Raw genomic sequence first — 24914 nt, 5'->3', positions numbered from 1 at the left:
TCTTCTGTGTTCTAGGAGGATTGAGACTAGGTGGATGAGTGTCCTCTAAGCTGTGAGTGAAAACAAGTTGGCTTGTGACTTGTGCTGCTGCAAGGGATTCCAGCACGCAAGCAGCATCTGTTCAAGGTGGTGGTGCTCTGATAGAGGAGATGAGCAGCGTAGCTGGAGTGTATGAAGCTGGAAGCCGAAGGATTAATTACATCAGTTAGTCTGGTTTTCCTGAAACTGACCTTGGCAAGATTCCAGTATGCTGAGGGAATTCAATTAAGTTGGAGCGGGAGAAATTAAATACAGCTCCTTGTCCTGGTGTGACGCAGAATTCCTGAAAAGCCTGCAAATGCTAGCTGCTGCTGAGCTGCATGGTTGTGGCCAGAGCCCCCACTCCCCAGTCTGTGGGAAACCTGAGGTGCCTAAAAGGAGGTGTCCCTGCTGTCAGCAGGGCCCACAGAGGCGAGAGGTTGGAAGCGTGGTGGAAGGGGGGATGGCACGGAAGGTGCAGCTGGAAGTGAAACAAGCTCCAGGTCGTTGAGGCCAGGACCCTGCCCTCTCCTCTGCCTCAGTACATAAACCATGCGGAGCCTGTCAGAAGGCTGGGGAGAGCTGGTGGGAAAAGAGCCAGTAATGTGGCAAGAGCTGTCTTTTCTGGCAGTGTTTGGCAGCTCAGTGTGATTTTGTTTGTGTGGCTTCTAAGGTTTAAAAGTCAAACTTCCTCATAGGGGCTTACTCAGGGGACTGTACCTTAACCTCACTTAGGGAGCTCTTGGTCCATGATCTGTCTTGCTGAGGCACCTCTCATGCTGGTGCCGGTTCGAGTGTCAGCAGCAGCTGCCCAGCGCTGGCACTGCCCTGCTCGGCATCCCACCACTTGGCAGCTCCGTGGCTGTCTCTGCCTGCTGCAGGAGCCCTGGAGGCCTGGGGCCCACCTCAGCCGACAGCCCAAAACCCCATCTGCCCTTTGGCCCTCTCTCACTCTGACTCCTTTTCAGGACTGAGGCTGGCAGAGCAGCTGGGACGCAGAGAAGATGAAGCCAAAATCCGCCATGGCCTTGGCCTCTCCCTCTGGGCGAGTGGGAACTTGGAGGAATCTCAGCACCAGGTATACCATGGTCTGCCCCGTGCTGGCAGGCTTGTGTCCTCTGAGCCCCTGGGGTCATTCCTGTCCTCAGGAGAGGAGATGTCTGGTGCTTCCTGGGGAGGGTGTGTAATGCACTGAGCCAACTCAGGCCCATGTGCCTTACTGCTCCATCCAAAGTTACCTCCCCTCTGCCAGGATACTGCCATCCTGAGGGGCTGTCTGAGACAGACATCCCCTGCCTGAGGGTATGTTGGCTCCCAATCCTCCTGCTCTCCCAGCCAGTGCTTTGTGCTGTGTCTGTAAGGAAGTCACCATGGCTATTTTCCCTCCCAGCTGTACCGGGCCTCAGCACTGTTTGAAACCATCCGACATGAGGTGCAGCTGAGCACAGATTACAAGCTGTCACTCTTCGACTTGCAGACATCCTCCTATCAGGCCCTGCAGCGAGTACTTGTCAGTCTCGGTAAGAGATGCCATCATACGCTGAGTCTGAACTCCAAACTCAGGCCAAGAGTTCAGCTGAAGTTGTGGGGAGGCAGTTCATGATACATCCTTCGCTCCTCATCTGTCCGACGCAGCAGTGTTTCTTTGCCAGGACAGAAATAAGGGTCTCCTGCTTTGGGTTTCAGGCACCTTTGGATCTTCTTTCTTGCTTCCTCCATTCGTTTGCTTTTCTGTGGCTCGTTTTCTGATACATTTTGTTACTGCCTGCAGCCGAGATGATCTGTGGGACAGTGTTCCAGCACAGAGACTACTCTTTCCAGAAATAAGTGCTCTGACCCTGCTTCCCCAGGTTTTAGTTTGGGTTGGGATAGCAGCTGTCCCTGTTCCTGCGCATTGCGCTGCAGACCACATTGGTGTCACGTCTGGCTTTGTCTTTTCAGGTCATCATGATGAAGCTTTGGCAGTAGCAGAGAGAGGACGAACGAGGGCATTTGCTGACCTGCTCGTGGAACGCCAGACTGGGCAGCACGACTCTGATCCCTATTCTCCAGTGACCATTGACCAGGTCCTGGAGACAGTGAATGGCCAGAGGGGACTTGTTCTCTACTACTCACTGGCTGCAGGTTATCTGTACAGCTGGCTGCTGGCTCCTGGGGCAGGTGAGGTCTTTTTTGGAGATGGGAACCTGTGAACAAGCCTTGCAAAGGGAGAATTGTACCATTTGTAGCTAGGAATGAATCTGGGATGAGAGTGAATGTACGAGGGAATCCTTTCCATCTAGTGCCTTAGAGCTGAATAGACTGAAGACTGGCATAACCACAGCAATAATGACATAGAAGTGCTTATTCAGGGCTTTGATGTTTACCTGGAGATGGAAATGTTTCACGTGTTTAATATTTCCATTTTTTAAACCTCCAATCTGTATGTATTTCCCACAGGGCAGAGCAGAGCAGTAATGAGATTCCAAGTATCTTGGCTCTGTGAGAATCTTCTATGCATAAGAATCCCTACTTTAATTATATTTCTGTGCTTTATCGTTCCAAAAGCTTTTGACATTTATTTACTGAAGTGGATTGCAGAAAACAGAAGCGTGTCTCCGCTTCCTGATATGCCATTGAACTGCCTGATCCTCTGAATTCTCCTCATAGGAATGTGGAAACACTTATCACAGAGGAGCAAGGAGGATTAATTTGAAGAGGATTGCTTTTTGCAGACAGCTGTTGTTCATTATCTAATAAAGCGATGACTGTAAATTTTCATGAGTTCTTTCTGGGTATAATTTAATAATTGCAGCCCTTCACCATGACAAAGCTAAAGAGATAAAAAGCACTATTTAGATTGGAGCAAAAACGTTTCAGGAAAGGAAGCAAACATTCATACATGCCTGACTTCAGACGGGATAACAGTGACTGGAAGATACTTTTGGGGGGGGGGCATTTTGCAGTGTTGCATGTATAAGTGTAAGATGGTGTTGTCCTGCTATGCATCCAGTCACTAATTCTCTCTTCAGGCCTGTAGTTTGCACGGTAAAATGCTAGTAATTCTATAGTATTAATATCAAGCTGAGCTTACTAAAGTTGTATGTATCAGAAGTGTAGCATTTGCCACTAGGCTTCATGACCAGTCTCTTCCTTGCCCAGACTGGGTCTTGCAGAAAAGTAGTTGCACTCTTCAAGTACGTGGGTTTGTGACTGCCTCCTTGAAGGCACTATCAGGTGTTGGGAAGGAGAGGGACTGTGGTGCTTCCATCTGAGCAGCTTTGCTGGGGAGCTCTTCAGTAGTGACTGCAGCCCAGCCACGGTGACCTCTTCTTGTTTCATTAGCATTGATGGAGAGAGTAGCTTCAGTGGCCACCCAGGATCCTCATTATCCCACTGAGATGGTACCCTTAGAGCCTCTTCGCTGATTCTGTATTTGCTGCTGTTGCTGGAGAAGTAGTTGCTTTATTCTTTATTCCTCCACTCTTCTTAATTGGTTTAATAATTTATGCTGTCAAGGCAAACAAGGCATCCAGAGCAGCCTTTTACTGTTGATCACAGGCTGTAGAATTAATTGTATCAGGAAGTATATGCCAGTCTGAGTGGAGGAAGGTTTTATCTGCTGTAATAGTTGAATTCTTAACAAAACAGCAAGTGTCCTCTATCTGGTTTACCCATTGTGAAATGCTGTCTTTTGATATTTTACTATGCGTTAATCCATCTTTTTCTTTCTTTGTATATAATGTATTTTCATGCATATGACTGAAATAAAAAAATCTTTGTGTGATGTGAGGAAGCTCTGCTGTAGTAATAACACTTTTGTTCAGCATTTGAGCCTTGTGTTCAATTTATGTGATCAGAGGCTATTAATAGGTATTTTTCATGTGCATCTATTGAAATGCGAACTACTCTGGTAGTTGCTTGTATGAAAGATCTGGTTTATAATTTGTATGAGACTGCTGCAATAGCAGATGCATTCCGAGCATCTCATAAAAGCACTGCTCTGCCTTCTTACCTTTGAGCCATCATGTGCAAAGTACAAAACCAGATTTTAAAAGCAAGGCTGTAATACAGAATGCTGGAAAAGCCCTGTGGAGACATGGCATGGAATGCTTTGCCCCAGTTGTACTGGAAATGCCAAATCCTACGGTCTGTGCCACCTTCCTAGACAGTTGCTGGCAGCACTCTTCCTGCCCTGCAGAAATAACCTTGTGATTCTGGTACCTTGCAGGAATTCTGAAATTTCATGAGTATTATCTGGGTGACAGCCTCACAGAAAATGCCGGGGGATTCCACGAAGCCAACAGCATGACCCTGCAAACAATAACAAACTCTGCGCTGGAACAGTACATCTCAAGTGTGCGGGAGGCTCTGGGTGTGGATTCCTACTATACCCGGTAAGTTGCGGGGCGGGGGGGTTGTCTAACATCCTGGTTCCCGCTCTCCCACCTGAAAGCAATTTGTAACAGTCTGAGATGAGCTAATGGACTGAGAAGTCTGAGAACTGGGAGTCAGGGTAGGGGCAAATTTTCATTGCAGCAACAAAAAAATTGCTTTATTTTTGTATCCATGGCTATTTTTCTGCCAAGTAACTCTATATGCACATGCAAATAAGGTTTGAACCCACAGGCTGGGTAATGAATCTGTAGATTAGATGAGGAGGCAGATGCCATGTCTGACTGTATATGGGCAGACTTCATCCTACTTAACAGTTTTCAGTGTAATTAATTCCCTTTCAAAGGTTTACTTATGAGAAACTGCAAATGCCATAGGAATTCTACCCCCCCTTCCAAATATGTTCCCTTGTGGCTATAGCTGAGTAAATTATTTACAGTGAATAAATCTGTCTGATGAATTTCAGCAGAGGGAGGAACCTTACTCCAATCGATTACTCAGATAGGTCCCACAACTATGTTTCCTCATTTTTTTTATCCTATGGATTTATCACAAGTCAGGCTTTTTTGCTGATTTATACTCAATCTCATGATCTCTCTTGGTATTTGATTTGATTTATTGATTAGATGAGTACAAATATAGTTTCTATGCTGATATTTACAAGTATTTATTCTCTGAATGCTTCTGTCTGAAAAGCAGTGTCGGGGATGTCCCTGTCTTCATATGTTCTTTGTGAATGAAGCATACCGGGTAAAGGATGTGGTGACAGTTTAGCTTGCTGTTGTAACTGAAGCTTACTACGTAGTCATAGATTGCATTACTTTGGGTGGGTTAGTAACACACTGGCAGTTTGCAGGTCTAGTTTACTACTAGTGCAAGGGGGCTCTAAGTGTCTGTGTTGGCTCATTTGTTAACCAGCCCCCAAAACTGGTGTCAGTAGAGGCACTGGCTGTTTTAGGTTATACCGTGTTTTAGTCTTTTTTTAAACCGTTCTGCGTTTTTCTGCAGCACCGAGATTTGTGAGTGAAACACTCTTGAGTCCCCGAGGCTGTGGACAAATGTCCTCTTCCTTGCCCAGCTTTGATGGTGACAGCACTAACAGTGCTGCCCCAGCCCTCATGAGCCATTAGCAGCCTGTGTTAGAGGCTACCACCCTGCAGGTCGCTCTCTGTGCGCGACTCGCAGTCTGCGGGAGCAGTGCACTCCTGAACCTGGTGTTCCAGGTAATGATGTTGGCCAAGAAAGAGGAAATGATGGCACTGATCCTTGAATCGATTTGTGCTCAGGGTTCTGTGGGCAACTGGGAAGCTGTTCAGCTCTCCGAATTAATCCTTGTTCATCTTTTGTAATAGCTACCGTAGGCAGCAAATGCAGTTGCATAGCTGACACTGCAGTGGTGTACGTTAGAACATTGTTGTGCAGAAGGCTGCAGTAAAACCAAGATGTGCTTTGTAGTCCGCTCACCAGCAGTGTCCTCAGCTTCCTGCCCTTGATGCTCACACCTTAATCTGACAGGACGGGAATTTTCCATCAGATCGAAATAAGAACATAGCCCCAGGCCTGAAGTTTCCCATTAGATGTTTCAACTATGCAGAATGGTAGAAGATTTCCTAGCTGCTTTCCCCAGGGCTTGCTCCAGTCTCTCACAGACAAATTAATTCTCTCCTTGGGGTAGGGAGAACATGACACTTGGTTGTGTTATGTCCCCAGTACCAGTAACGAAATTGGTTGCAGTCAGCTTGCTGGGTTTGAAGCTCTGAGAGGGCTGCGAACATGTGTGCTTAGCACAGACAGTTTGTCCTTCCATGCTTTTTCCTTCACAGGAGCATCGGATGCTGGAAGGGAGCTGGAAGCCATCAGAGGTTCTGACTCAGGCCTGGTAGATTGCTTTTGTTGTTTTCACTGATTTAAAAGTAAATTAAAGAATGCATGTCTATGCTGGGATGCTGAATGTGTCCTGAAAGGTTTGCAAGGCAGGATGGGCTCAAGTTGTGGTGACGCATTTTCCTGGTTTTACCTTTCTTTAGGGAACTGAAAAGAAAGGTCTGCCTAAGATTTTTTTTATTTTTGTTTCCTGTACCAGAAAAAATGCTGGATTTGTGAAGGTTTGGGAAAAGGTGTCTCTGTCTAATAAATTGGTGGTGTGCCGTGCCAGGCTTATCTTTGCTTCTCAGTGCTCTGGCATTGCTAGTCCGGGGAATGCGTGCGCTGGGCTCCCCAGCCTGGCCTCCTGCTCCTGGAGCCTGATTCTGGGCTTGGGCCAGCTTGAAGAATTGTTTCAAAGAGCCACTGCCAAGCTGCTTAGTACAAGCACTGGGTTGCGAGTCAGGAATCAGCACTGCACTTCGTGTGCAACCTCTGAGGCCTGGCCAAGCCTTGATGCTCTTGTCCAGCTTCTCCGAAAGAGACAGCAGCTCTTCCGCCTTAGGCTGCTGCGAGAGACGTGAGCTGGGACAATCGCACCAATGAAATGGCGTTGCCTCTCTGGCTCACCCTCTGTCAAGAGGACTGCTTCAGCCCTCTGGCGTGGGGCTGTCCGCTCTGCTCTTGGGCTGGAAGCGTTTCCCTTGTGTGATAACCTGCTTCTCTGGCAGGACTGTGAAGGCTTTGGGCCCGCTCCGGTTTGGGTATGGGGGTATGACTGGTGCTGCCGTGACACGGAGTGGCAAACAGCTGTGTGTGTGTATACCCCTTTTCCGTGGTTCCTCAGGGAAGAGTCTGAGATGTGTTGTAAGGGGAGCGCTGGGTATCTGTGGGCTGCACGTGGGGAACATGGCTGGCGTTTCCAGGCTGGGCTGTGCAAGGGCTTATATAGCAGAAGGCTTGAGCAGAAATAACATGTTCCCATTCAAGCATACAAAATGCTGAAAAGCAGCCGTTATTCCTGCTTGTCCAGGAACATCTGAGATAAAAGAATTGTGACACTTCTAAAACCGTCAAGAAAAAAGTCTGCAGAATGACACTGGCTGGGCCTAGCAAGATTTCAGGTCAGAGTCATTAGCCAAGAAAGCTCATTAAAATTGAAAAAAAGACCAGACCAAAAAAAATCAAGGATCTGTATATCGGTGTGCTGCTTGGAAGATTCTTGGCATCTGGCTAAACATGTATATGCAATTTATGAATGGAATTCATTTCCCAATAATTGTTTGTATTTGCATAATGCCTTCAGGCCTGAGCGCTATTACTGGCATTATATCCAACTTCGACAGAGAAGTTTGTCAGCTGCACTACCAGAAAAGAACTTGTCCGGAACACTGCCAGCTTGAGAGGAGATCTCAGGATTTTTTGCTGTGTTTTCAGGCGGTTGGATTTTTTGTTTTTTTGTTTTAACGGGATGACTGTTGTGTCAGTCTCTTAAAGAACAGAAGATGTTTTCTTCCGACCTTTTAGTGGAAATCTGCCCCAAAACCTGTCAGTCACCTGCTACATAAATTACTTGTGGGTTTCTGCAATCCCTTGAGATTGTTTTAGATACCCCTGTTATCATTAGTATTAACTTAATCTTGTAAGAGCTAAACAAGTTGTACATTCCCAGAGTCTTCATGCAGTGACAAAGTGAAGACTGATCAAAATCTTTGAGACACTGCTTCAGAGCACTAAAATGTTGCAGTCCATAACCCATAGCATTTTCTTAAGAGGTGAAGACTGCAGAAATAAAGCAGATTTGTGGCCATATTTGACCTGGCCAGGTTGCAAAGAAGGGGGAAAGTAAACCTGTCCCCAAACAAGAAAAACCTAAAATAAGCCATGCATTGGTCTCCCAGACAAGAGGAAAGTTAATAAGAAAGAGGTGAAAGAGATGTCTGAGTTGAGATGGGCAACGTGTACGTAGAAGAAAACTTCTCTGCTTCACTGCCTTAGTCTCCAAGGAGGGAAGCGATGTCAGAGTGATCTGTGTGGTTTTGCAGATAGCAGATAGATAAAGGCATGGGGTCTGAGGTTTAATTTATCTCTTGAGGGCTTTTGTTCCCTTGAGGTAGCTGCACAACGATTTTCTTTTGCTTTCTGGTGGTTCTACTGCTATCTATAAACATTTTTGTAACCACAACACGGATTATCCATAAGTGATGATACAAGATACAAAACAATTTGAAAAAAATCTATATTACTCTTCCGAAAACTTCTGGTGAACATGGTGTTTGATCCTGTTTATCTGAGCATGACGTTGGAGTCTGGAAGTTCCTTTGGAGTGTCACTGAGCATTTAGTATGGCCATCAAGGGAGGATGAGCTTTAGTCATCCAGTGAGACAAGGGATTTGGGGATGCAGTCTGGCTAATGCAGACACCTTGTAAGTGTTACTGAAATACTGGCAGTATCTGTAACAGGTTTTGAGCATGAACAGGTGAGTTGCTGCTATTGGTAGACAAAATGGTGGATCTGGCACAGTGAGCTTACGGTCAGCCATCAGGTTGGACTTACGTTAGGACTCGCTCTTTGTCCTCAACTCAATCTGAGCGTGCCATTTTGTGAAATTACCCACCAATCTCACAAGGGCATTGGCAAGATTGCGTCTGCTGAGTGCTGTAAGCAGTACGTGCTGCTGACATGGGTATGTGCTTAGCTCATAACGGTGAGACAGTTGGAAATCAGAAGAAGTAGTGACAGCCGACTCATCTCCAGTGATCCCCACATCTCTGTGTGTATTGGATTTACAGTTGTGTCTCATTTGGATGCAGTTTGGGTTTATACTTTCTGAAAAGGTGCACAACCTGTTATGATTGTAAAGGTGGCTTTCTGAAGGGAAACAGATATTTTTTACGGGTGATTGGATTATTCATTTCACTGTGAGCAGTAACAAACTGCTCGTTAGTTTAGGGTTTTTATTAAGTACTGTGAGAAGAGAGCAAAGGGTCTGTCAGCCAGCTGAGTACTCGAAACATAAGTGAACAGACATACACAGGGGAGTAGCTTCCTTCATATTAAAGCCCTGACAAGCTACAAACACGTAAGCACTGCTATCCAAATGATCATAATGATGAAATTATTGCTAACATATAAACGGTACATTTAAGAAATGGCCTATCTTTGATGGTGGTGGTGTCTAGGGTTTTTGGGTTCTTACATAAAATCTGTTCTGAGACTTCTGTTTCTGTTAGCTTCAGTCACACCTTCCAAGTTACGTGTTTCAAGTCTTACTTGAAAATGAGTTGCATGATTCCTAGTAAAGGAACTGTCAAAAGTTACTCCCTCCAGCCTTCATGTTTCCTGGATTTTGCAAATGTGTTCTGGATGTTGACGCTTCATCCAGTTCTGTCTTGTATGTACATGTGGACCATGAGCTCTCTGTTCTTTCTCAGAGAATGGAATCGCTCCCTCCAAAGTGTGAACACTGACAGGAAGGACAAGGGGGGGGGGGGGGGGGGGGGCGGGCGGAAAACCCAGACCGAATTGGTTCCACCTACCCGTCTCTTAAAGCATCAGGGTTGCATGATTCACAAGGTTACCTCTATCTCCACATGTTGATGGTTGAATCTTACCCTCTAGATATGCATATACACAACCGAAATCTGCAGTTATGCCTCGTGTAACACATTTGCAGATACTGTTTTCAGTTCCGTTAACCATTTGTCACCACCTCCTCCTGGCAAAGGGACTCCTTCAGTCTTTAGGTTCTGGGATGAGTTTTTAATTAACTGTAGTGTCAACTTCCTCCTCTGTTCGTGGTGATGGTAGTGGTATGTTTTTTGGTTAAGGATTCTGGGTTTAATGCTTATCTCTGAGATCATTGGTCTGGTGTGGTGTGATCACAGGCAGAAGCTCTTTCCCCACTTCAAAATTATATGCAGGGAATTAAACAAATCTTGCCTGTTCCATGTGGGTGAACGTCATGTTCTGCTTTGAAACTCTTTCCCCATATGGATCAAGTGCTTTCCCTACAGCATTGCTGATTGCCACCATGCTCCAGCACACCAGACCCCCAGGAGTAGCTGTCATCTGCAGTCCCTGGAACCTGTTCTCTGCCTACCAGGAAAGAACAAAGGGATTTAGATATGTATAGCACACATGTGAAAACTTTTGTTTGACTCTGACTTCTCAGTTCATAGCTTGCTTAAATGCACTGTAGTTGTGTGCTTTTGTGTTCAAATTGAAGTGCCATCACCTTCCATAATGCTGTAAGCATGTTTATAGGTACTGTTGCATCTCCAGAGTGGCACATCTTCCCATTTTCTGTTCCTGGAGAGGAAGGGATGCTGTCTTGGGATGTGTCATCAGGATTTTGCTGTGGTGGTGTTCAGTTCCACACTGCAGCCTTTGCTTTCTGCTAGAAATGGTTCCTTTCAGCTGGTCTAATTAAGCTGACAAATAATGCATACTTGCAAAAAAATAAAGTATGAGAGACTTCAAAGGCTGCTTGAACTTGTGTTGGGACAGGCTTCTTTCTCTTTAGGGAGGGCACGTGGCCTGCTCTCTAGGGTTCATGAACTCAAGATTTTTGCCTCTTTAAGGAGCTCCCAATACTCATTGTGAGTGTGACTCAAAACAGCATGCCTGCAGCTGGAGGAAAAACATGTAGGAGGCAGCTGTTGACAGACTTTTCTTTTCCCTTCCTCCCCCCCTTCTTTTTTTTTCCCTTGTGGCTATTGTTCAGCTAGCCCCATTTCAGTGTTCATTAATTGATTGGCTTTTGTCAGGCCTTATTCTTTAAGGTTATTAAATTATACTGACCTGGAAATATGGTTACAAGATATCCTGTGGTCCATACAGCAACATAGGGACAGCTCTAGTTACCTGCACAAGTACGTGTTGTCCGTTAATTTAATTCATGTGCTCTTTATTGGAAAATGCGCCATTGAGGAAAGGCTCCAAGTTGTCAGGAATCCAAAAGGAAACACAAATGAGATGCAAGGCAGCTTCAGCAGGTAGCATAACAGGTTTAGCTTAAGTGTACAAATTCCAAGGTTTGTGATGTGCCATATAAGATGCAAATTATTTATTAGATTGAAGGGGGAGGGGTTGTTAAAAATGCACATACAATAGTTGTGTTTGCCTTCTGCTTTTAGAAAGAAGATAAAATGCTAACAGCAACTTCACAGAAAAATCTACACTGGGATGATAATTTAGATATTAATGTCAGGAGATGGAAAATTTAGAAATTTTGGGCTCTATTTCTCTCTATTGCTGCTGTCCTAGTGGCATTGATAGAGTAATATTTTCTTCTCTCTGCTTTCCTTGTTTGTATAGCAGGAGCAACAACACAGCTCCCTTTTTTTATGTTGCACTTTGCCAGTGAAGGAAGCATACAGAGCTTGGAGTTATTATTGTGGAAATCTGAAAAGGATGCACTAACACATGTTCTTAGGCAAATCGAGGGCTGAGTTGGTGTTTCCTGCAGACCTTAGCTTTTCTGTGTTGTGCTACAGCTTCAAAAGTCCATACCTGCAGTGCATAGGAATTTGGGTCCTGTATTTCCATCAGTGTGTGCCACTCTTTAAACCTTGAAGAATGCCTAGGAGAAGAGGAGGGGATGGGGTTGTTATTGTCTTGTATGCCTAACAGGAGGAGGTGATGCAATCCAGGGAAAATTTGACTTTAGCATTTGGTTGAGGTGGCGTCTGAAAAACATTTTCTCTCAAACTGGCTGACCGTTGTCGCAAAGCTGTTGTTCTGTCTTGCATCAATGAATCCTTCACCCTGCTGTTCCCCCTGCAGAGCCTGTGCCAGTAGCGAGACTGAGAGTGAAGCTGGGGATATCATGGACCAACAGTTTGAGGAGATGAATAACAAGCTGAACTCAATGACTGATCCAACTGGCTTCCTGAGGATGGTCAGCAGGAACAACCTTTTGAACAGGTGAGAATACAGCACTGCACTGTGGGGATCAGCAAGCAGAATGAGACGTCTTGGTGATGGGCTTCTCTCTAAATTGCAAGTTTAGGGTGCAGCTGATGCCATTGCTTGTGGTCTCCCTATTGCCCTGACTTGTGGGGGCACAGAGCAGCAAACTGATAACTGTCGGTCACGGTTGCAATAACCAGCCATTCTTCACAGCATGGATGTATGTGGAACATTAAGCACCTCTCTTAGGAATAAGGTCCGTAAGTTAGTACTGTGCAGCACTCTTCCCTTCTGAGCAGAGAGGCGCGTAGGCATTTCCCTTCTGTCCTTTTCTTTTGTGTTCACGTGGTGCAGTGAGAATTTCTTCCTCCCTCAGGAGAGCTCTTAATCTTGCTCCTGATGGGATTGAGCATCCATTACTGCCTAGTGTTGCATGTGCATCCAGCCTGGGAGCTCAAGTGCCTGGTGGCCTTCCACAGATCGGTGGCCTGTTGGGGGTTGGTTTTGTTCTACGGACTCAAGTATTGGATGCAAGGTCCAAAGAAGCCCTGCCAGGTCCTGGAAGAGCATGGGGTCCTATTGCTTCCTTCTTTAGAAATAAGAAATTTTCAGTAGGAAGGAGGCGGGACAAGGACTGAAAGCATCATTGTGCCTCTTGTGGGAGGGAGGACCCCAGGCACAGGCAGAGACCTAGATAGGACTATGCATTTCACTTGAGAACTCAGTAGCTTGGTTTGGGAGACGTAGGGGGTGGCATCTTCGTTGCGTTTCTAGGTGAACTTGATGGCTTAAGGTGATAGCCAGTGAGGACTTGTCACCAATTGTTAACTGATAACTCTGTCCTGAGGGGCAGCCATTTCGAATTTGCTCTTCTCTTGGCCAAGTGCTGTTTTTCACTATCTGAACAATTGCAGGGGAACTCTGTTTTGTCCCTGCTGTCTGCGAGGTGCGGAGCTTGGAGCTCTCTGCTACACACTTACTATGGAAATACTCATTTCTGTTGATCTTAACTGTTGTACTAATTAGCTGGGAAGTTGCTACATTTCCAGGGTTACAGGACTGTGCACTAACAGCACAGTCTTCACTCATTTTCTGCCTCTTACAACTTGATCAGGTCTCAGTCTTTCACAGTACTGTGCTGATTAGGGCAATCATTCGAAACAAAAATTGAAGACAGAATTTTTCCAGTGTTACCACTCCCCCAGTGGAGAGGGGCTGCATGACACAACCCAGGGTTTCTGGCTAGATCTGTGCTCCAGCATGGATTGTGAGCACAGGATACCCCAGGCCTTTCTCAGGTGGAAAAGAAAATGTGATCAGCCTGCAGTGTTGTGAGCCATCACTGGAGCTTGTGAGCTGTAACAGCACTGGGAGCTGCCTGTTGGCACCAACAACTGGCCTATTTTTCTTTCCGGAATCCACATGCATATCTGTCCAAGCTGCTGCATTGATGATGAACTATGAGCACTTGCTAGTTTGGGATCAAACAGATCCCCAGGATTGCTGTGATGTTTTGCTAGTTCATCAGGCTTAGAAGGACAGGACAATGCCTCTCTGATTACAGGGGAAAAATATGATCCGATTCTGCTCCAGGGAATGCTAATTCTCAGGAACACTGCAGAGACCGACCATGCACCATCTATGTCTTTCTGCTCCATAGGAGCCAAGTGCATTACCTTGAACCTGCATCCAGGAGCTTACCTCAGGTGCCTTGTCAGGTAACTAGTTTGCAGCTTTTAGGAGTTCAGGGATGGGGCAACTTGGGCACTTAATTAAAAGCACCCTCACAAGAGCATCAGGAGGAGCACTGGAAGCAGCCATGTCTTTGACGTTCTTGCCATGAGCACTGAGATGAAGAGAATGAGAAGACACTGCTGTATGGCCTGCCTGACCAGCTTTTGCCTGCAGGTGGGGGCGTACCAGCGGACTCTAGTGGCAGAGCTAATGCTGCCACATCTGTTTCGCACTTGGCTCGCTGAGCCCTGAATTCAGAGTGGATGTTGTGGTCCTGCTCAAGCCTTTGAATACCTCCTGTACTTAATATCCGCTCCAGTCCCATAGATGATCAAACTGGAGGCTACAGAGTCTAGAATGGCACAGTAGAAAGCATTAGCTGGCCTCTTGCTACACTGTGTGGTTCTTTATAATTAAGCTGTGTGGAGATTGGTGTGGCTCACAGCATGCAGCACACCGAGCTTGGGACAACAAGGAAACATCCTTGCAAGAGCCCTGAAGCTTCAGGAAGGAAGCAGATGAAAATCTGCATGGAAGAGTGCAGACTGAGAAATAAAATGGGAGCAGGCAGCATTTCTGTGCACTGGCCTAGACCTCTAACAAGGAACTGTGAGCTCTTAGACTTTGGTTAAGCAACAGAATTGAATGGTCAGCAAGAGTACAAGCTGTGATCTTGCAGCTTCAGGCTCCAGCTCACCTCCTCTGTGCAATGGCTTTTCTGCCAGCTAGTACTGGAGTGAGTTCATGTAGCTGTGGATCAATGCTAGGTGGATTGTTGCTGCTGTAGTGCTTCAGAGGATGGTAAAATTGTGGCTCACAAGCAGTGATTGAAGGTATGGCATCTGTTTGCTTTGGCTTCTGCACTGCAGGGAACAAAGAGAAGTAGGGCCTGCTTGGAGCTGAGAATAAGAGCTGGTCTTCCCTACTGCCAAGGCAGGCTCTGCATTCCTCATGTGGGGCCTGAATGCATGTTCGCATCTTGTGCATGAATGTTGGAGATCCTCAAGGGAGTTTGCATGGCTTTGGGCCAGTGCAAGTTCCCTCACGCACAGGAATTGCACATGCTGTTAAGGTCCCATGTTAGAAGATGAGGCCCTGGAGATGCTGGGACTGTTTGGAGCCACCCAGTCTCCATGTCTGGCAATGAGTGGGTGACTGAAAGGAAGCCCTTGGTTTGGGACGGGTGCCCTCTGGCTGCTGTCGTCAGGTAACCTGGCTTTTAAGCAGAGAATAGTATGATTTTTTTGGCAGTTCTGCTTAGAAAAGCAAAAATGTGGGGGTTTGGCAATTAACTTAAGGAACTTCTGAGAAGAAATGGACTTTTGGGAAGAAAGAAGCACTGAAGGGACACTGCAGTGATCTTAGTTCTGGGCCGCAGTTCTCTAAGCTGTGGGTGCCACTGATATAGCCCCCAAGATAGTCCCAGTTGCTCATATCTTATGCAGCTTCTGTTTTTGCTGCTGTTTAGGGCTTTTAGACTTTTGTTGGGTTTCCAAATTAAAATCTGATTTCCTCTTTGCTAGTCATCTTCTGCTCCAGCAAGGGACTGGATCACTACCTGTACCTGAATATAGCTCCCTTACCTTTTCTTTGGTCTCTCCACCATCATGGGGATACAGTTTGTCCTTCTTCCATGTACCTGCAGAGAACTTAAGAATCAGCCCTGATGCTGCTCGAAGGGCAAATATACTTCCTTGAGGGCAATTTTTGCAATGCAGCATGGTGAGAATTTCTAAAACGCAAATTGGGAGGTAAGGAGCAATATTAACTTGAGATGCAAATTCACTTCTGCCAAGGCCTTTGCTATCTCCCAGCTCCCCTTACGATTGCAAAGAGCTTGGGTTTTTTCCAGCAGAGTCAGCATGCTCAGGGTCCATGGCCAGTCCTACAAGCATAGTTGGAGATTTCCAGAGCAAGCTCAGTGCCCCAGTAAGAGTAAAGTCTCTATGAATCCATCCAGAGGAATCAAGCAGAAGGTGGTTGCAATTCACATGGAGCCTCAGCAGCAGTAAAAACGTGGCTATCGCCAAGATACTGTTTCATCTCTTTTTGCTCAGGTTTTCATCCTGGTGACCATAATGTGAAGTCTGAGCATACCTCCCCTCTCCTCTTGGTGGGGGACCCTGCCTTTGTGTTGATTTTGGCCCTATCGGCTGTGCTTATGTTGTTGCACAGCGAGGACCAGCTGCTCCCTAATGGATGGGGAGGCCAGGAGCCAGGTGCAGCAGCAGAGCTTGCAGGGCAGGGGGCCACACCAGCAGGACCCCGTCCCACAGAACCCAGTGAAGTGAGCAGGGCAGACCTGGATAATGGCAGCCAGAGTCAGCCAAGAGACCAGATCATCAGGCAAGTGCCTGGTGATGAGGCAGGTCTGAGGTCAAGCCAGGTGTGCAAGCATACAAGTCAGGATCAGGTCTGGTGGTGGTAACTGGGGTCAGGCACAGCCCACTGATGGCTGTGCAGGTCTATCAGGAGGGGGCAGGTCTGAGGGGATGTTAGTGGGCAGGTACGGCCCTGGATCGGCAGTGTTCATGGGCAGGCACAGGCAGGGCTGTGGTGGAGCTGGAGACAGCATACCTGCAGCATAGCTGAAGCAGAGACTGAAGGCCCAGGCCCCAGCTTAAATGGAGCTCAGGGGCCCATGGGCAGGCCATGTTGGTGGAAGCCCCAGTTCAGGCTGTTCAGGGTCATTAAAGCCAATTAGTGCCCTCAGGGGCCTGACCGCTTGCCCTGGAGAACTGAGCAGCTGATGTGTCTGGAGCAGAGGAGTAGGGTTGTACCAGGGATGCTGGCTGGCCCGGGAGGAAGCAAGGTCTTTGGAAGGCAGATAGGAAAGCAGTGGCTGAAGAGTCTCTTATCTGTCTGGTTCTCTACCATACGGGGTGCAGCACTGTAGCTGCCCAAGTACAGACCACACAAGCAGAGAGTGCTGGGTGGTCTGTGGGTTTTGTGCAGCCACTGGTGGGTTCTGGATATAATTGTGGATCCTTGAAAGCATCCACAGGGAGCTCATATCTGAATGCTTTCTGGAGCTTCCCCCACCTTTGTGAGTGTGTCAAGGCCCTGAATGCGGATTCGGGGCTGCATCTCTAGGAAGGCTTGCAGAATGACAGGCCTGATGAATATATCCATTGTCCTGAGGCTGTCAGACCACTGCAGCAGTAAGTCTGACTCCCAGCCCTCCAGAATGGCTGTACTTGGTCATTAATATTTGACTTGTCCAGAGTCCTAACGAGTGCCAAGGCAAGAGCAGCTCTGTGCTGATTGCAGTATGAACCCCTCCTTCCTGTCTGGGCCCAGCCACGTTCATCCTCTGCAGGCAGAGCCAGGCCCTGTGAGGCTGGGTGTAGGCCAAATCAGTCTGAGCTCAAGGCTTGCATGACACGGGCTTTCTCCCCCTTTCTCTGAGGCTGTCATGGGATCATTGCTTTGTTCTTACATCTCCAAGACAAAGGGCGGAAGCAGAGTTAACGCGGATATATGCAGGCAGTCCTGAGTCCCAGTTTGTGCTGTTTCCTCTGCTTGCTGCACATCAGGCTGCCTTATACAAAGGTTTATAAATAAGCAGCACTGCGGAGTCTTTGCAGAGCTTCCAAATGAGAGACATTACTGTTCTAGAAATCAGGGGACCGCTCTACATTGGAAGAGCAAGGTAGAAATGATCAGTGCAGCATCCCAGAAGCCAGCACTGGCGCTCTGTAGAAGGACCATTTGGCCAAAAGATTCAAAAGTCTCCCTTGTGTCACATTGAAATCACCTGGACTCAGATGCCTGACAAGCCACCTGGAGAGCCGTTTGTTTGCACTAGTTTGGGAGGAAAGGGGCTGGCCAGGGCTCCTGGTCTGCTCTGCCTGCTACAAAAGATCTCTGTCCATCCCCCCCCTATGGATTTTCTCACTCTGTGTGTACACAAACACACAGGCAAGAGATGTGAAAGATTTATGATACTCCCTTGGTTTTGTTCTAATAAAAAGCAATCTGAGTGGTGAAGGAATAAATCTAGAGCTGCTTGGCTGTGAAACCAAGATGAAGGAGGCTCTGCTGATGAGAGTAATCAAGCCCCTATTCCCTGCAATAAATTAGTGTGTTAAAATTGCTTAATGCAGAAGGCGAGGCTGGCGAGTGCCGCCTGCTGGCAAATAGCTGCTGCTTGGGAAGGTTAGGGCTGCTGTGCTTGGACTAAATCTCTACATGCTCACTGGTTCCTAGATAAGCAGTGGGGTATCCCTGCCCTTCTGGACTGGTGTATCAGGCAGGATATACTACAGGGATGTGCTTTGAGCACGGGGTTCAGGGCACTAGAAATGTGGGAGATTGGGAAAGCACGGTTTTTATTTCCTGATCTGATTTTAAAATCTGTGCTGCATGAAGTATGGAAACAACTGAGCACTGCAAAGTGTACTTGGCTCAGTCAGCTGCTGCAGTGAAGCTAGGCAGAGGGGTCCATAGAGGAGCAAACAGTGCTGAGTCCATGCTGATCCCACAATGAACTTGGTATTGTGCAAGTCACCTAGTCAAGTTTTCAGCAGCTCTGAGTAGCAGCAGTGAACTCGTACTTTAACCAGAAGCTCTGCATCAGAGAGCATGGGCAGTTGGACGCTAGGCTTCTGTTTGCATTCTTAAATTACTCCTGTTGGCCCATAAGATGTAAATTCCTTGTTAGTGGGGAGCACGGGTGGTACCATAATTTTTTCTTTAGAGAATACATTTTAGACGTGATGTGAGCTGGGTCTGGAGATGTGTTGCAGCAACCGAGGAGAGAAAGAGAGGGGAGAAAGAAATTTTCTGAATCTGTCTGTTGGTATGTGTCAGAAAAGGTCAGGGGTATGTCTGAGGCTTGTGGTTTGTCAGTGGTAGGAAGAGTGCACTTGAGTGCAATATTTTTGCTCTCCTTGTCTTTTCCTGCACGTTGGCTTAATCTGGTCGTATGAAGAGACACTGTGCCTGTGTGTGTGTGTGTATGTCTGCCATAGGCGCATATGTATGCATACATATGAATATATATGCCTATAGCAAATACGCAATCAATTATTAATATATCTCATTGATTAACATATCTGTTGGATGCTGAGTTTTCTTTTGATTTCTTGGATGTGCAAATATTTTCTGTTCGTATTTCTTTTCTGTGTTGATAGCCAAGAATAAAGCCAGGCAAGAGGTAAAAATAAGGAACAGAAACAAGGCATTTCTTCTGACTAAACATTCTTAAAAAAAGGACATTGCAGACTAGCATCCTGACAAAGTGTGTGAGTTTGGTCATGAATCAGGAAGCTACGGCTGCTTTCCTGTTGTGTAAATTGGCAAAGGCATATAGCACTGGAAGGTGTCTGAGAGGCAAAACAGCCCTGTGCTTCACAGAGACCAAGAATGGAGGAAGCCTTTCTCTGCACAGCAGCATCAGAGTATGATCTGGACTGGGATTGCGTGGAACCCTCCATCAAATGCATTTGGCACCTTGAGGACAGCGGGGCATGTTTTGCCTTATGGGTGGCCTTTTATGCTTGAGATTGTTGTGTTCATTGCTGGACAGCCCCAGTGGTGACTCTGGTTATACTTCAGACCTTGCACTGCCATTACTGTTCAATGTCTTATTTCCCTCCCTGCCTTTTCTTTAAGGCCCACCTGTTAAAACTTTCTGGAAAATTATCCTTTTCATATATAATGGTTGTTAATGGCACCAAGCCAAGGATAACCTTTCTGGGGAGCACAGCTGCTGGATTAGTGAGACCAGAATAGCGCAACATCATTTCCTCAACAGGGCAATAACTTTTTGTAGCCATGCCATCTCAGTGTCCTCAGAGTGACGGTGTTTGGTGGCTGGAGAGCACGTGCAGAGCTCTGGCTGTGGGAATGTCAGAAATGGGCTCCAGGTCAGTTCTCCCATCTGACTTCGTGGAGCCGTTCAGAGGAGTGGCAGCAAGTGCAGGCGTAATCTTCAGGTCTTGTTGTTTGCCTGTTGTCGTATTTCCTTTTGGTACCATTCCAAATCTTCCTGTGATTATAGTCAATTGTTCATAGGTCTCATGTTTGCCTGCACACAACTGCTCTACATAGATATGCAGTAAAAACTGTGAACAGCACTTCAGGCACTTGAGTTTGCAGAGAAACTCCATAGCAATGTAATATGCTGCCTGCAACTGGTTCACCCTGCTGTTAATGTCATTGTTCATTGTGGTGTGAAGCTGAATGGGAGAATAAAGCCCTGCCATGAAGCATCTTGCAGAACAGAGTCCTCTGGATGGACAGGGACTGGCTCATCGTCAGCGTTATGAAGTCAGGGCAACCTGTAGTGGACCTCAGATTTCTGCAACTAACCTCTCACTTGCCTTTTGCCCACAGGAGCTGTCAGAGCATGACCAGTCTGTTCAGCAGTACCGTGTCTCCTGTTAAGGATGGAACATCATCTCTTCCAAGGAGGCAGACTTCCTTCACCAAACCCCCACTCCGTGCGCTCTACGACTTATTGATAGGACCTATGGAAGGAGTAAGCCTTTGGCACTGACAAATGCAGAGATTCACTTACTAAAATCCCCTGTCAATGTGGGAAAGCAAGAACAGGCAGCTTGGGGATTGTATCTGAAGCATGGTGGTTTTCACTTGGTCTTCCCAGATCATGAGACTGAGTGTGTTGGGAGGTGGAAACAAGGGACGTTGCTGTTGATACCACTTCCAGTCAGCTGTCAAAGTGTAACACTTTTGACGAACCTAAGCAGGAAGTGTGTCCTTAATTCACTAATTCTACTTGGCAAACTCAGCAGCTCTGTCTAGGTACAAACAGGTCAGGGAGATAGAAAAAGCAGTACTGGGAGCCCAGCAGCACCACTGGCCCACCCTGCACCTCCTCCTGCCATGCAGTGCCGTGCTGGCAGCCAGCTGCAGCCAGACAAGCTGGGCCTTGCTCTCTCTCCATCCCAGGGGTTGGTGCTTTTGCGAGGAGATGGGTGTGCTACTGGCAGGTGCCAGCAGCAGCGGGAGGGAGCTGCTGCTGGGGCTGGTCAGGTGCTTGGTAGCCCCCTTAGGTCACTGCTGGTGTCCCAGCACTTGGCCCATTCAGGGCCCTGCTCTGTGCGTGACAGTGCTGCAACAGGGTGCACCTGCCAATGCATGGCTGGAGGACGCAGGCCCCAGCATCATCCCATGCTGGTGGATCACGGGGTGAATGCAAAAGCAAAGAGAAGCTGCATGGCACAGTGTCCTACGGCAGCCCTGGCTGGCGCATGCAGGAGGCCAGGAGCAGCAGTGCAGCCCCTGGTTCCAGTCTTACGGAGCGATGGCAGGATAAATTAAAAAGTCCTATCTCTGTTGCACAGTATCTCTAGCTAGAAGAGGTGAAGTCACTCAGTCAAGAATTAGCCTTTTCTCAATTTGTATCCAGCTGAACAAACAGATCAAAATGTCGCAATTCCGTCATGTGAGAGCAAAAAGCAGCTCTACCTTGGGTTACTCTAAAGGCTGTTTGGATGCTTCAATCTTGTCTGCAGACACCATCTCTATTGAGGAGGTGTAACCTTTGTGAGCCTGAGCCCTTGTTAGCTCTGTCAGCCTGCCATCCTGCAGTCACGCCGTGAATCTTGGGAGAACGGGGCCTTCTGCTCCGGAGGCGGCATGTGCATCCTCTGTGGGGCGAGGAGGTCAGGCCTGCTTATGGGTTTTCTCTGCATCTTCTATAACATTCTTGAGAAAGCTTCACCTAGGAGTTTAACTCTGGCCTACACCTAGTGTAAATAGGTCAGTCATTCTGCTAGGCACAGGTCACTATGGCTCAGATGCTCCAATTGTGTTCCTGACAGCTGAAGCTCCTGGAGCAGTAAGTAAAATGGAATATGTATTAAACAAACAAACAAACAAACCAACCCAAAAACACTTCTGGAAACCCAAAAACATTTCTGGAAAGCAGCCACTGCCCTGGTGGGAAGCTGCTGCTTGTCAACTCGGGCTCTGCAGAAAGAGGCACGGCTGAACGGAGGCTGGTAAATTTAGCTGCAGAGCACACGTGCTGGTTCACCCCAGGCAGTGAGATCCGGGGAGGCTTCCCTTGGGGCTGCTGATGTTGTAAACACCGTGTCAGGACAGAGCAGAGGTGGTTTGCAGGAAGGCTCCCAAGGCTGCTGTGTGTCAGCGACCGCCCTGCATCTCTGTCTCCAGTCTGTGGGGCAGAGTGAGCTCCAAAGCTGTAAGGAGAACAGGAGAAACAGCAAGAGGTCAGCAACTATTTTTAATTCCTTTTAAATGAAAATTTTCTTATCCTTCAGCAGTTTTGTTCCCACTTCAAATGGCAAGAAGCCTTTAGAAGCATCTCGCTGTCTGTCTTCAACTTTCTACTGTTTGACATTCTCCCTCATAGCTGACCCGTTTTTTGGTATTTCTGACTTGCTATAGCCTCTCTTTAGAGGAGACTGCCAGACTGATTTTTCTATTTCTTTAGTAATGTTCATTCGTCTTTGCTGCTGCCTGAGAACTAAAGCTTGAGACTGACTGCAAATTCCTGTTTTTCTTTGATTGCTAGTGAGATGGGGTCAGTGTATCTCAAATTAATCATCACCTGTCAGTGCATCACAGTGCAGTCTGGAAGTCTGCTCCAGACAGACCCTGAGCAAGGTGGAAAGGGAGAATTGTGTGTTAGGACCAGGGTGCGTTTGTCTGAGCTCTATATATAAAACTTCGCACAAGTACTAATATTCACCCTCAAAATGCACAATATCCCTTTCTTTTCTATTGCACCGTCTGAATATCCGACATGTCCGCACTTCGGGATTTTCTGACATTACTTCTGCACCCGCCTTGTTTCAAAAGTCTGTGTTTCCATTAGACATTTCATAGTAGTAGTTCACTGTTGGCAGCAAAAGAAGGAAGATTCTTCTCTCCCCTGTTAAATGGGGACTCAATGAAATAAGTGTGCTGTAAAGCAGGGTTGTTAAAGGGAGTAATGATTGATAAATAACAGAAAAGAGGTAGAACATGAATCTTATTTCTTCCAAGAAGAATGTATCTAGCTAGCACCTCAGAGGTTTTGGTGGTTATTATTTGTGAAATGTAAGCCATGTGTTTGAAAAATAAACTTCCTTTTCTGCTGTTCTATTGAAGCATCAGGAAGAGGTAATGTTTGGAAGCATTGGTAGTTCAGAAATCCACTTGGAATGAGTCAGGCAGTTCTGTCTTCATTTGCTGAGCAGCCTAAATAGCTGGTTTTCTCCTGTCAGAACAGATGTTTGCTACATCTGATGGCAATTAAAATGGCTTAAAATGAAAATTCTCAAAATAATTGAGAATCTAGAGAACAAGGATCTAGTCCTGCATACTAGATCCTTGTCTCGGTCCTGCAGTGAACACTGCAAAGTTACCTCGCCTTTGGGAGCATCAAGCAATCTAGACAGAAATAGAACAACACTAGTTGAACTGGTTATCACCAAAACTATGTCAGGTTGAGGACTTGGTCTCATCCAAGCTTGTGCTAAAAGTTTCATCTTCAAATGAATGGTTTGTTTGCCAGGCCCAGCTATGGCTGCTACTCTAGCTTAAAGGTGTAGAATTGCTTAGAAATTTACTGCCATTTTGCATAAGAGTCCTTTAGACCTTTTTTGTGTGTGCTGCAAGTGTTTAAGCTGGAGCAAATTTCAGTGCTTTGAAGTTAGTCTTTCCTGGCATGATAACTAATTATTTTTACAATATACTAGATAAATAAGAGTGAAATTCCCATGGTTACATGGGACCAGGAGCAGTTGCCACTTTTTGTGCCCAGCTGTGTGTTCCCTGTTTATTAATCTCTCTGCCTCGCTTCTCCATCCATACGATACTTTCTGTTTAAACCTGTTTGTGCCTCTGGGTTGATTACAGTGTCAAGTCTCTTGAAGAGCAGGTCATACACACAATCTGTCTGTAGATCGTTTGCTTTTATATCAGAAATTCCTATTTTGAAATTCAATATCGGAAAGAATATTCTCTTTCAAAGGATAAGGTGATAATAATATTGACAAGACATAGGTGGTTGGGGTTAACAAAGACTTTACGCTGGGGCAGAATGAGCTGCTGTACTGTGGTGGGGCTGGACCCCAGTGTGCTTGCTGAGGCTGGTGTGAAGGCCGAGATCTGTGCAGCGTGTCAGTGCGCTCAAGGCTTGTTCCTCCCAGTGGGATTGTTTGTGCACAGTTGAGCAACAGTCTACCTGTATAGATCTGTCCAATGCCAATGTGCATTCACCCGTCACCACATCTGTGTGTACACGGAGTGTAATTCTGATGTGGATATTTCCAAGCCTGACGTGGGGTCAGACTAGAGCCGGATGCTTGGGAAGTGCAGGCTGGGGCACTGAGGGAGTGAAAGGGCCAAACTGATTCTCTCTCTTTTCTTTTCAGGGTTTGATGCATTCCAGTGGGCCTGTTGGCCGCCACCGCCAGCTGATCCTGGTTCTGGAGGGAGAACTGTACCTCATTCCTTTTGCTCTCCTGAAGGGCAGTTCCTCCAATGAGTACCTCTATGAGCGCTTCAGCCTCATTGCAGTGCCATCCATCCAGTCACTGAATCCCAGCTCCAAGGTCTGACATTGCCTTATAAAACCTCTTTCTCATAGAACCTCTCCTGTGGGGTGCAGGTTCCTACACATGCTAGAATAGCAACAGCTCTGTCCTGCTATTCCAGATGCAAGAATAGAAACCACAAATGTACCACTTTCCTGAGTCACTCCCAGTTCTGATGAGCATGTTGAGCACAACAGTTGTGAAGTAGATTCTGATATAGTTCCTGCAGCACAAAATCACAGTGCCAGGCATGCCAGAAAGGACAAGGGGAATGGATCATTTGGATATCCTCACCTAAAGGATAGCATGTCCTGGGGTGTGGAACTACATGACACACTGCAGAAATGTAGGTGTTTGTGATCAATACTGAGCTTCCTTGGCAAGCTGACTGTCCTGTCATGTTCCTGGTATGTTTAGCTACATTTTAGTTTTCTGTGTGGAGAAGGCCAGTAATGTCTTTTGACACTGAAGCTATAAGGCAAAGCAAATACCACAG

At 46.7% G+C, this 24914-nt stretch overlaps 1 protein-coding gene across 1 annotated transcript in view; it reads left to right on the top strand.

Moving 5' to 3' along the window:
- Positions 1-24914, top strand: part of TTC28 (tetratricopeptide repeat domain 28) — a 195634-nt gene that overhangs the window by 155897 nt on the left and 14823 nt on the right. Inside the window, exons 10-16 of the mRNA XM_059827937.1 lie at positions 987-1096; positions 1409-1538; positions 1960-2178; positions 4229-4394; positions 12045-12185; positions 20244-20388; positions 24257-24436. Of these exons, the coding sequence (XP_059683920.1) occupies positions 987-1096; positions 1409-1538; positions 1960-2178; positions 4229-4394; positions 12045-12185; positions 20244-20388; positions 24257-24436 (1091 nt within the window). The remainder of the gene's footprint in view (positions 1-986; positions 1097-1408; positions 1539-1959; positions 2179-4228; positions 4395-12044; positions 12186-20243; positions 20389-24256; positions 24437-24914) is intronic.

The sequence above is a fragment of the Gavia stellata genome, chromosome 21, assembly GCF_030936135.1.
Source record: "Gavia stellata isolate bGavSte3 chromosome 21, bGavSte3.hap2, whole genome shotgun sequence".
Classification (NCBI taxonomy): domain Eukaryota; kingdom Metazoa; phylum Chordata; class Aves; order Gaviiformes; family Gaviidae; genus Gavia; species Gavia stellata.
The sequence above is the reverse complement of the archived record's forward strand: the minus strand, read 5'-3'. Positions and strand labels throughout refer to the sequence as shown.